The sequence below is a fragment of the Babylonia areolata genome, chromosome 30 (genome assembly GCF_041734735.1).
Source record: "Babylonia areolata isolate BAREFJ2019XMU chromosome 30, ASM4173473v1, whole genome shotgun sequence".
Classification (NCBI taxonomy): Eukaryota; Metazoa; Mollusca; class Gastropoda; order Neogastropoda; family Buccinidae; genus Babylonia; species Babylonia areolata.
The window spans coordinates 10,790,380-10,803,604 of NC_134905.1; the positions used below are offsets into that span (position 1 = coordinate 10,790,380).

Consider the following 13,225-nt stretch of genomic DNA (forward strand, 5'->3'; position numbering starts at 1 on the left):
ATATTCTGATTGGAATTATTTCATCGGTGTAAACTAAATGGTGGTGTTTTTTCTGACAGCCCAGCTCAGGGATTTGGAGAAAGCACTCTTGAGACCCAGTCTTCCATTATCATTCATGAAGGTGAGACTCTCCTGTTTGGGTGAGAACAGAGATATACGCTTGCTTCATGATGATGTTTGTGTATGTTGAATTTGGTTAATAGTTTTGTGTATTTGTAAGAGTGTGTGTATATTACTTGTATAATTATGTGTGTTTATTGAGAGAAAAACGTCTGAAGGGTATTAAAACTGTATATTTCTGGTTTGATTAAACACCCTAGTAGTGTACTTTAACGCCATCATAGATTACTGGGTTCATGTGAGATACTAAAATAAATAGGAAAAAACACTTTGAGTAGTACTCATTAATGTTTAACCAGATACCACGGAGTTGAGAATTAATAATGATAATAAAAATGTTTATATAGCGCCTAATCAAATGATTTTGCTCTAAGTGGTTTACAGTTACAATAGCTGGGTTTTTTTCCTTAAAATCCTCCATTAAAACTTATAGATTGGTCCAACTAAATAAGTAAACATGACAAATTATGACCAGACAAATGTACATACTAAACACAGTATCCATAGTAAACACCCCCAAACCAGTTAGAATGTCCAAAACCAGTCGCATACATTACAATGCAAAACCCAACACCACCACCCAGAAATCAGTCCCACTCTTCCTCCCTTCACTCAAAACACACCCACAAAACAGAAACAAGCACACACCCACACTGTCACAGGCACCAGAAGATCAATTACAGGCAGTTTTAAACAGATGAGCCATGCAGCTGGAAATGGACATATAACATTCACATATATATATATATATATACACACCTGAACCCCCTTCGTGTGTATACGCACGCAGAAGATTAGATATGCATGTAATCCATGTCAGCGTTGGTGGGTTATGGAAAGAAAAAAATTCCCAGCATGCACCCCCCCCCCCCCCCCAAAAAAAAAAACGGGAGTATGGCTGCCTACATGGTGGGTTAAATAAACAAAACAGTCATACACTTAAAATGTTACATATCTGTCCGAGTGTAGGCAGCCTGTTGTGCAAATTACCTGTGTTTGTGAAGCGCTTGTCTGTTTGTCTCATTATGAACCAGTCTGCCTGTTCAGCTGTCTTAGACATTCACACATGTGCACACAATGATTGATTTTCACCTGGAAATTTAGCTTGCTCTGTGATCTTTACAACTTCGGCTTTCAAGGAAATATCCCCTATTTTGACCACAATTTCTTACAGGATTGACAGTTTGAAGTGAGGGTCGGCAGCACTCTTTCTGACATACACGAGCAGGAGCTGGGTGTTCCAGAAGGGAGCATTCTGTCACCTGCTGTCTTTTGCATTAAATCTCTTGCCCCCAGGTCGCTCAGCACTAATCACTCCTGAAATCCCATGCGAAGGCGAATAACTCTTGCAATTTTCGATAGTGGGTAATTATAAACATTGATTAAAAATATAAGTACCTTCTTTTGTTGCACATGTTTATTTTTCCTGCATTCTACACATAATAAAGTTGCAGAAGAATTTTTGTTTCCGGGCTCATGTTACTTTGCATTTACACACAAAAAATAAATGTATCAAATTTGATGGTCAACTTTGAACAAATTTCTTTTAATTACAGTATGATTTTCTTTTAAATAAATTTATCTGGTCTGCAGTGACTTCTAACACATCTTCTTTCTATTCTTTTTCTTACTCAGCTTGAATTCCAATAATGAACATGCTGATTTTTATGTTCTTTTCATTTTGAGGGATGGTGTGTTTTCCTATGATGGTCGGGAGAAAAACAACAGCAAACAAACAAAAACAAGCAACAAACCTACCTCACATGTATTTTCTCCATAATGAAAAGAAAAATATAATCCATTTAACTAGCAAAATCAGGAAGATTGTGCAGAATGTCAGTAAGTATCAGTGCAATCAACGACTGACAGTATCAATTCCGACGGTCTGGCGATCGATTTATGATTTCGGAGGTCTTGCGATTGATTCACGATTTCGGAGGTCTGGCGATCAATTCACGATTTCGGAAGTCCAGTGATTGATTCACACACAAGTACCAACTACACTCTCAGTATCGGTAAAACTCAGTCAGTGGATGTCTAGGTCACTCAGTATGATCGACTTTTACAAAATTCTCACGCAGAAATCATCTTCAGAATAGTTGTTCGGATTACGCTACTACGATCGGCAGTCATCGAACTCATCTTGCAACTTTGAAACTTCAAAATTTTGGCAAAACTTTACCAAATCAGTAGCATATTCCATTGAACTAGCACATTCAGGAAGATCATGCAGAACGCCAATAAATGAAATCAAGACTAAGTCACTGACAGTATCGATTTCAGAGGTCCAGTGTTTGATTCATGATTTCGGAGGTCCGGCGATCAATTCACATTCAAGTGACCAACTTCACTCTCATTGTTGGCAAAACTTGGTCAGCCGATATCTAGGTCACTCAGTTCAATCGATTTTTACAAGATTCTCATGCGAAAATCATTAAAATGGTTCAAAGTCATCTCCAGAATCGGCATTCAGATTATGCTAAAGCTCTCGGCAGTCATCAAACTCGTCTTGCAACTTTAAAAATTCACAACTTTGTCAAAATTCAAGCGAATCAGACTCTGAAAAGTGCAAAATGCATGGCAGGAAGTGCTGAAAATGAGGCTGTGAATCTTGCGAGAGTCTCATTTATGTAAACAACAGTGGCTGTGTCCATAGTAAGCACATGTTTAGACGACGGTAGCGGGCGGGTGGGTTGTTACACTGCAAGTCGACATTGGGCGAGTTGGGGGTATAATGGTTAAGATCAATGACATCATTTATTCGGTCTAGAAAGAATCAGATAGCTCTTTGTTTGTGAATGATTTTGCCCTCTACGCAGCTGGTAGCACACATACACCTGCATCCAGCGACTGCTCTAGTTCTGGGTAGATAAAATTCAGCATTGGGCAGATGAGAGCAGTTTCACTTTTTCTTCCACCAAAACTCTGGTCTCTGCCACAAATTTCCCACATTTCAGAAAAGCTTCACTGAAGTTTTAAAGTCTGAGGAGGGTGTTACTGCATCTTGACCAGCCCTCAATGAAGCACAACCTGTCTGACAGACCGCACACAATCACAGAAAAATGGAAAAAACAACAACAAAAACAATAACACAAAATCAGTCTCCATCAAAAACCAGTGAAACATTTTACAGTAGTATTTACTTCAAAGAGTATACATAATCACTGACAAGATCACTTCACAGAAGTAATATTGAAAGTGATAACTTACGTCAACCTGTAGAGCACAATGGGCCATGATCGTAGCTTCCCCATAAAAGGGAATGGGCCACAGTCATGACTCTGTTTAAGTAAGGTCCGTAATCGTTCGGCTATACTTGGCAGCCTTAAGCAAAACTGCCTCATTCTGGTTTGACCATTTTCCTGCTTGTGTGTACACAAACTTTGACCAGTGAGTCACACTGAAGTTGACAAAGCTCAGGAAATAAGTAACCATGTCAGTAGAGATGATTAATTTGCTGACAGCGATTCTGGCGAAAGCAGTTTTGTTATTTGGGTACTTCATCATGTTGGCTTGATTGTTGTTCATTCCGTTTTGAGTCTCCTGCCACAAAGAATGGAGTGGATGATGGGGAGTGGGAAGGGGGGTGGGAAGGGATGGGAAAGTGGGTTAGGCATGATCTGTGTATGACTCTTGACCAAATGAAGCTTGAAAACAGAATTATTTTGATTTAGAGCATTCTTGTTGCTTCTGAAAGCAACATGAACAAAAACAAAACTTTAATTTCTGTTTTTGCCTTTGATTGCTTCAAGCATTGAAGATGTTAGTGGGCATGGCGGAGGGTGGGCGTGTCTCAAGTATATAATACAGTGCTTATAATTTCATTGCTACAGTTATATTCTTATCATGATTCTGCAGCAAGAACATTTTTTCATATAGTTTTATGCCAATTTTTGATTCTGTGGCAGATGTGAAAATAGCTGTCAAATATTGTATTCAACGTTTTGGAAAATCAGTGTACAAATTTGTTGATTATGACCTGTTGAATATCTCCAACTACATACATGCACTTCTCCGATTTTACCCTCTTCTCCCAAATGTGAATGTAATTCGGAGTTTGTCCCACCTTTCTAAGCGAACCTATAGACACAATGGGTTTGATTTCTCTGCCCAGATGGCCGGAAATGGTTATGTGATCTTTAAACTATTTAACCTTTAATCTTCTTTGAGGCAAATGCTGGATAATAAAGAACATTTGCATAATTACGATTTTGTCTAGTCTCATCATGTCTTGCCCAACACTTAGCTTATACTACAGATTGACATAAGTTTGCAGTTGGGCCAACAGCAAAGTGGGAGTAAATGGGAAATCATTCACAGCTTAGTCTTTTGTGAAGGACTATGACTCTCAAACTATTTAGGAGGCAAAATTGCACTGGCTCTTAGTGCTGCAGCCTTGGGGGCTAGTTGGCCTTTGGGAACCATCCCAATGCCAACTGTCCTAAAACCCTCTCGGCCGAGAGAGTTGGGATGTAACATGCGCAAGACACTTTCCACTATAATCAAATTCTTGCCCAGATACTTGTTCCAATGTGTTCCAAAGTACCCAGCTGAATTGGTAGCATAAGCAGCATTGACCTAAAGTTGTGTACCTTGTACATGGAGAGAGTTACAACTCCTTATTGTTTTTGTTACTCCTTTGCTGTCCTAGCTTCATTATTCTTTAATTTCTAGGATAGATGTCGTGGCAGCAGTTATCTCCTCTGCTGTTCTGATGGTCATATATATATATGTGTGTGTGTGTGCGTGTGTGTGTGTGTGCGTATGTTTGTATGTTTAATATATATATATGTGTGTGTGTGTGTGTGTGTGCGACGCAGCACGTGAAAATCCGGCTAAAGTCGCATCAAGCGATTCTTAGCTGTACAAGTGGTTAGGGTCAAAATCATCAAGATCGGGATTTTTATAAATATTGCATCTTCGAAGTCTTATCTTTGCTGTCGATAAGTGTCTTTGCTCAAAACACCCAAGAACTGTAGTATTTGCAGTGTTTTCAGGTGCATGCCTGTCAAAACCATATAGAAAAATACTGCACTCTATTGCCCTAGTTTAACTGCATGCTGAAATCAACGAAGACAGGGAAATTCTGGTCTTGGAAGTAATATATGGAAATGAGCAGTGAACAGGCATTAATTGTCTCCTCCAGACCTTCTGAATCAAGACAGCATATGAATGTAGTTAGTTTTCAACGGTTTTACTGGCTACCCTCTGTAAGTTGCGACTTCAGCCAGGTCCCATTGATTCTTCAGATTTTGCCAAGTTTCCGACTCAAAGTTAGAAGAAGAAAAAAATTTATTGAAAGTTCAGGCTTTCTGTGGAATATTTTGATTGATGTTGTTTAACTCTGTGGTGTGTGTGACTCACAAAAATTTATCGAAGGACCTGTATATTCATAGAATCGACGCAGCATGAAGTGAACAAATATGGCGTCTTCGAAAACATTATCTGCTGAGCGGTTTGCAGCAATTCACAACGAATTGCAACAGTTAGGTTGTCAAGGGAAAGTATGACCTGTTGCACACATAAACTGTGAGTCTATCTGAACATCTTTAGGCAATAAACATCTTGAAACTTTCCCCGTTTGGCTACAAATAGCTGTGAAATTAGGCCACCCTTCACGCACTGGCTGTGTTACTGTAACTGCAGATCTAAATGTTGTCTTTCCTTTGAGCATCACTTTTGATTTTCAAACAATCGGTGTGTCGTTGTGTTATGTATATTATACGTTTCAGACACTTTGCTGAATATATTTAGCACGAGACATGTACTTTGGTCACAGTAGAATCAGATGACTTTGACCGGCAAACACGTAACTTAAAATGTTTTGAAGCCAAATATAAAATTTGTAGCCACAGACAACTGAATGAAAATATGTGTTGCACGCATGTACTGTGATGCTATCTGAACATTTTGAGGCAGATAGACCTACCAGCACTTTCTTCAAATGGCTAAATTTGGTGTCATGTACTGTTCCATGTATAACTGATGCAAACTAGATCTATCGATTTGCTCTGCTTGGCCAAATTTCGCACAACTAACAGTGAAAAGACGACCCGTCTTGCCCAGTCCGCTCTTAGCCAATCAAACGCCTCAAAAAGCTATAAGCGCTGAATCATTTCCTTTGGCCAAGGCTCTCCATGCCATCTTGTCAGGTTTACACTCTGTCTCGTCTTGCGCTTTTTTTTTGGCTATTAAGCGTATTCAGTTGGCCTGATTTTGCTGCATGCGGCTTGTGTTTATTGTATTTCTTAATCTGTGTACTCGATTCGACTCGGCCCCCTCGAATCGTTCCTTTTTCTCTACCTCTATGTCAATCCTGTCTTTCCTTTCTCTATTGGGGATCAGATTTTCGCTGGGTGCCTAAGCGCGGGTACCATGCCTCGTATGCCATCCCACGAAGGCAGGAATCATGAAGCTGGGATTGAGACCTGGCAAGAGACTCTCCCAGGCCCGGAGCTCATGATTCCTCCCGATAGGGACCGCAGCAGTGCGTCTTTAGACGCTGATCGCAGAGGCGACACTCATACCAGTAAAACGGTCATGAAGGGGACCAGGGGGAAAGGGGTACGAGCGTTGCCTCCTGAGGTGTCCCAGCGCGAGGCAGGGAAATGGGGGAGTGGCAAGTCCTCTCTTGGTGGTGGGGACTCGCGGCCAGGCACAAACTCCCAAGGGGAGGCTACGCCCAGCCGTTTCCCGGGTCCCTACTCAGAGACAGCCCTCAGGGGCCCCAATGCTGTTCCCCCTCCTCCCTGCTCTGCCGACGCCCCTCCCCCACCCCCTTCTGGGGGGGAGAAAATTTTGGTTCCGGGGGTAGGGGGGACCTACTTTGCCCACCCCGGGCCAAGCCAACCCAGTCTGCACTCGTGAGGGGATTCAGGGTGCATGGCCACCTGCTCTGCAGGTCTTCCCAACCCAGCACATCTCACAGGGTGACACACACAGCCCCGACAAGTGGGATCGACTTCTTGTCAGTCAGGTCGAGGTCCTCGACCAATATTGCCACTCAGTCCACAAATCAGGCCTCTGTCAACCCACAGATAACCTCCACGGTCACAACGGCCTGCTTGTCAGGACCGACGGCTGCTGAGGGGCCCCGCTTGGCCCGGGGAAGCCTGCAGTACCCACCTACCCAGCCCTGGGTCCTACAGGGAGATCAGTGGGTGTTTGTCCCCTCACAGCACTCATGGGTCCCTCTTGCATCCAGGGATGCCCTCACTGAGAAGGTGTGGCACCCACCATCCCAAGCATGGTTGGACCTACGGTCCACACGCTCCCCATCCGCTTCAGGTGTCAAGGACATAACAGCTGCGGCCATGGTCCCTGCTCAGGATCGTCCCAGCTCATCCCGCTGGACGGACCACAGCTCACAGGACGCCCCAGCGGGTACATCCACTTGGGATGGCACCCAGCAGGGGATGAACTGCGAACAAGAGTGGGAGCCCCTGTCTTCGGATGAGAACAAACAAGGGGATGAGCACTCTTCGACCCCATCTCAGGGGGACAGATTGAGCCCACACCTCCCTAGGGACCAGCCTGAACCAAACTCGGACTTAGCCGAGCTCGAACTGACCCTCCCCAATTGGGTCACGCATGCCGAATCAGTCCCTCAGGCTACTTTGTTACCCTTGACCCTCCTTAGGCCATGTGACTCTAACTCCAGAACCACCAGACGACTCAGAGTGCCAGAAATGGCGCAGAAATGGCTTAATAGGCCAGCCTGCACTGTCAGGGGTGCTGCTTCCATCCCTCCTCCAGGTAGGGAGTCCCTCTCTGCCCCGGGCGCTTTTTTCCCGGGCAAGTTCCTTAAAGATTTCTCCAAGGGCGGGGTGTGGTCCTGGTACGCACAGGACCACCCTGCCCACAGGGAAGCGGAGCACTCCGCGCAGGACAGGATGTTGGTCTCACAGTGCACCACCTTCCCCACTTCAGCTACTCTATCTTTTAAAACATTAGCAGAGTGGGACAGATTGGCCCGCCGCTGTCTCCTCGAGGTTTCCATGGCTTATACCTTCTTCGACGCGTTCCTCCACAGGGCCAATGAGCTGTGCGTAGAGGAGAGGGCTGCCCTTGGTCCATCCCAGGGCAGCAGCACTCCCTTTTCGGCCATTATGCGCCCCATTTTGTCAGCCACAGGGCACAGACAAACAGGGAGGTGACCTCATATTTAGCCCACACCTCCCAGGGGCGCCAGGGTTTTATGCCATTGAAGAGACCGGCCACCAGGACCCTTCCATATACCACGCCACCAAAGTCGAAGCGACGTGTGCAGAATCAGTGGCAGAGGACACGGCTGCTCAGCCGAGCACAAAATCCACCTCTTTAGTTTCCGAGCAGCGTCTAGCGTCTGGGGTTAAAATTTTTTTACTGCACTTTGCACTGGCCGGCGCATTCACCGTGGTATTTCTGGCCCCGCGTGCCAAACCTGGACACTGCCTTCTTTGTTTCACTTGGCCCCGCAGCCCCCACCCCACTTTTCTCAAGCTTCCACAGCATCCACACATTTCCTGCAGCGATTACACTCACCCTGCTGTCCATCCCCCTGCTGCTCACACTCACCATGCTACAGTGTGTTCATTTAAACACTTGTGCTGACAAGAAAAAATCTACAACTCAAAAGGTGGGCTGATCTGCATGCAGGCATGCTAAATGTTCTGGTGATTTTTATGATTTCATTGTAATAAGCGTATGTTTTCTTAGAGAGGGATTTAAATTTTACGATTTTTGTGATCATGTTTCTGCTTGACCTTCTCTTCTCTTTCTTCATGTATGTTTCAACCGTTGCCGCAACAATTGCTATGTAAGAAAATATTGTGTTTGGAGTCAATGGAAAGCTTATTTTGCGTTCTTTGTAGAAACCCACTTCTTTTGTCGCTATTTCCGATCCATCCGGGAAGATGATACGCGAAAGAAACAAAGCAGATTTACCGCTGAACAGGTGTACAGCGAGTGCCGCTGACACGGCCTGTTTGTCAGCCGCGTTTATTTATATCCATGCCCTACTTCCTGGGTTCATGAACTTTTGCTGGGCCAACTAAAGTGCCAGCACTGAACACTCATGAGGAAGAAACCACCTCATGTCTGTCCAAGCCGACCGGCCATGCCCAAGGCCAGAAGGCAGCACCCCAAATGACTGGGCCCCGATTCAGCACCGCCAGTCGTTCAGCCCCTCCAAGTAGGAAACTTTTCCCGGCATGCACAGCAGTGGCGTGCTGTGGGACTCAACGACTGGATTGTGTCGGTGGTAGAGTCGGGGTACATGCTGCCTTGGGCAGAGGACTGCCCCCCTCTAAGATCCACTCCTCGTCCTTATGTGCCCAGATCGGCGGAGCAGAAAAGCATCTTAGAGACAGAGATATCGCACCAACTCCTCATAGGGGCGATATCTCAACTCTCGGACCGGGGCCCTGGTTTTTATGGCCGGTTGTTCGTGATTCCAAAGGTCTCGGGAGGGTGGAGACCAGTCTTGGACTTGTCCCCCCTCAACAAATTCCTCCCCAAAATCAAATTCAAGATGGACACACAGGCACAGATTCAGCAGACCATTCAACAGGGTGATTGGGCTACCTCTATCGATCTGAAAGATGCTTATTTTCATATCCTTATCCATCCGGTGTCCCGTCGGTACCTGAGGTTCGTGTGGAGGGATAAGGTGTTCCAGTTCTCAGCCCTCCCATTTGGTCTGTCCCTTGCCCCTTTCCTGTTTACCAAGGTGGTGCGGGAATTTGTGTCCATCGTCTGGTCAGAATCCATTCGTCACTGTGTATACCTGGACGACTGGCTTATCCTGGCCCAGTTGCAGGTCTTGTGCCAGAGTCATACAGCCAGACTTCTAGACCTTTGCTCCCAACTGGGCTTCCTCACGAACCAGGAAGAATGCAATCTGTCCCCAAGTCAGTCCTTCGACTTCTTAGGGATGAGATTCGACACGCAGTCCATGATAGTCTCTCCGACACCAGATCCCTGGGACCATCTGGCAGGCCTCCTCAGCCACTTGCGCCGTTCCTCCCAAGCAACAGTGTGGACACTTTCTTCCCTCCTGGGCATGATGGAATCCATGGCACCTCTCATTCCCCTGGGCAGGGTTCTCAAGCGCCCTCTTCAAAGGGCACTGAGGCTACGGTGGTCCCAGAGCCCTCAACCATGGGATACCCAGATGTCTGGGCGAGTGGTTCCTCGAGGTGACATCAGAGTGGCTAACCACCCCTCTTTGGACACAGAGGGTGCCCATAGCCCCACCTACTCTTCAGGTGGCACTCTTCACATACGCCTCCTCCCTGGGCTGGGGAGCCCACATGGACTCACTCCATGCAACAGGGACTTGGTCCCTGGAGGAGTGCCTATGCCACATCAATGTTCTGGAACTAGAGGCAGTTCCGCAGGGCTCTCCTGCACTTCATGGGGGAGGCCACTGGCAAGACCATCCGCTTGTTCACAGACAATATGACGGTCGCATGTTACGTGAACAAAGGGGGGGGGGGGGGGGAGCGCACTCGGCAGACCTCTCCCTGCGGACCGAGGCTCTCCTCCATTGGTGCCACAGCAAGGGAATTGCACTTGGCAGATGCTCTCAGCAGGTCCAAGAGTGTCATCCACACAGAGTGGATCCTGGACAAGGACACCCTTCAGGGGGTGTGGGAATGGTGGTTTCGGCTGATGGTGGACCTCTTTGCCACAAAGTTCAACAAGAGACTTCCCACTTATATCTCTCCGGTCGCCGACCCGGAAGCATGGGCAGTGGATGCTCTCTCTCTAGACTGGAGCAGTCTGATTGCCTACGTGTTTCCTCCCTTTCCAATTGTGTCTAAGGTGATACTGAAAGCCAGATTGGAACGCCCGCAGCTGATTCTCATTGTGCCGAAATGGCCAGCCCAGCCCTGGTTTTCAGACCTTCAGCCCCTGACACATGCTCCACCCCTGAAACTCGAAACCAAACCTCATCTGCTGAGGCTGCCTCATTCGGGGATTCCTCATTCCAATCCTCAACTGCTCCACCTGCACGCGTGGCTGCTGTGCGGTTGGAACTGTCAGCATCACCATTGAAGTCTTCGACCCCTCGGTCGGCCTTTGTGTCAGCGGCGCTTACCCAGGGGGGTGCCTCCTCTGACCTCCTCTCCATAGTCACCAAAGCAAAGAGGGAGGGAACTGAGACTGTAAGACTTTCACTGGAAGAAATGGTTGCGGTGGTGTACGGCTCAGGACATTCCCCCTACTAACCCTATGAGCATGCAGCTGGCCAACTTTCTGGCTCACTGCTCCTCGGTTCTCAACCTGTCTGCTAGTTCTGTGCGAGGGTACAGGTCTGCCATCTGTACCACAATCAGACAGCTAGGTGGTCCTGCCTTTGAAGCGGATTTCCTGCTCAGAGAGGTGGCTGGGTGCGCCTCTCTGAAGGAAGCTAGAAACCCCAGAAGAGTGCCCCTGTGGGACTTGTTCCTGGTGCTGGATTTCATTCGTGAAACAACCCTTCGAGCCATTGGGGACTATTCCTTTCGACTTGCTCACCCTCAAGACCACTTTCCTTTTGTTGCTGGCCACGGGCCATTGTAGAAGCAAGATTCATGGTCTTAGTGGAATGCCACAAGATCTGGCCTTCCACAGAGATGGTTCCATCACTCTTCGTTTCCTTCCAGAGTTCCTGGCTAAGAACCAAGACCCCGAGGTCCCTTCCCCCTCTCTGAGGGTCAGACCTTTGTCTAATATTCTTGCCCAAGATGATGAGGATAGGCATCTCTGCCCTGTTCGGTGTCTCAGATACTATTGGGATAGGTGTCGCCATAGGTGTTCTTCTCAGAGGCGTCTTCTCATCTCCCTCAATGAAAATTACAAGAAAGACATCACTGCATGCACCATTTCCCACTGGGTTTCCCAGGTCATTCGTAGAGCCTACTCTCATTCTCAGAGGGATATCAGCTGTCTTAATCCCAGAGCTCATGAAGTGCGGGCCATAGCTCCTTCGGCTGCTTTCCAGCACTCAGTGCCACTGCAGCATGTCTTGGAGGCAGCCTTCTGGCAGTCTGAGAATCCCTTCATCAACTTACACCTCAGGGATTTCCGTATGACCAGGGCTGATGGTTCCAAGGGGATTTCCTTTGTCGCGGCTAATACTGCTCAGTTACAAGGGCTCTCCATACGAACCAGTAGGCGTTGCCCTCCTCCATTTGCTTTAAATTCTGCATCAGTTTGACTTGGTACAGTATATGACACCAAAAGGAGGAGTTTTTATTATACTCCATGTTTGGTGATACATATACTTACCATGTCAAACTCGAATGCCCGCCCGTCCATCCCCGCGACTCTGCCGTGGTTCTCATGGGGCATTTTTCTTGATGGCCACGGAATGATTCAGCGCTTATAGCTTTTAGAGGCGTTTGATTGGCTAAGAGCGGACCAGGTAAGATGGGTCGTCTTTTCACTGTTAACCATGCGAAATTTGGCCAAGCAGAGCAAACCAATAGGCCTAGTTTGCATCAGTTTGACATGGTAAGTATATGTATCACCAAACATGGAGTATAATACAAACTCCTCCTTTTTGTCTTGAAATTAGGTCACTACACGCTCTGACTACATCACGGTAACTATTGTTGTATACAGTGTGTTTGTTTATCGCACTACTTGTGACCATTCACACAAATACTTTGCTGCACTAGATCTGTATTCGCTATATTCATAAACTGATTTGTGTCGTTTAAAGTCTGTCAGCCGCTCGTCAGGAGATTAATTAAATCTGTAATAAGGTCACAGCAAGATGCCTTGACCAGCAAATGCATAATTAGGCATGGGGGATTTCTAATGCCTAAATAACAACATATATTTTATAAGTTCGTGGTAACTGTGTATAGTCATGGTATTGTGGCACTGAAATAGCACCGACACAACACAAATAGCACAAATAGTAAACTGACTTGCTGAATCTATCAACATGAAACAGCACCAGGACGGAACCAATACCAGATCCGGCACTAACAGGAAACTTTGTTTTGTTTCATGGAATGATCTGTCATGTTTGATCTGTATTTCATGAATGAAATGGAGAGCCCTTGACCCAAGATTTTTTTCATTTCGAGTTCCAAGAGCATGTTACACTGATCGTGAATCAGAGTAGAAT

At 46.3% G+C, this 13,225-nt stretch overlaps 1 protein-coding gene across 4 annotated transcripts in view; it reads left to right on the plus strand.

Moving 5' to 3' along the window:
• Window positions 1-13,225, plus strand: part of LOC143275197 (mitogen-activated protein kinase kinase kinase kinase 4-like) — a 331,965-nt gene that overhangs the window by 138,201 nt on the left and 180,539 nt on the right. For all 4 annotated transcript variants that reach the window (XM_076579163.1, XM_076579166.1, XM_076579165.1 and 1 more), the window contains exon 18: window positions 60-121. In XM_076579163.1, the coding sequence (XP_076435278.1) occupies window positions 60-121 (62 nt within the window). The remainder of the gene's footprint in view (window positions 1-59; window positions 122-13,225) is intronic.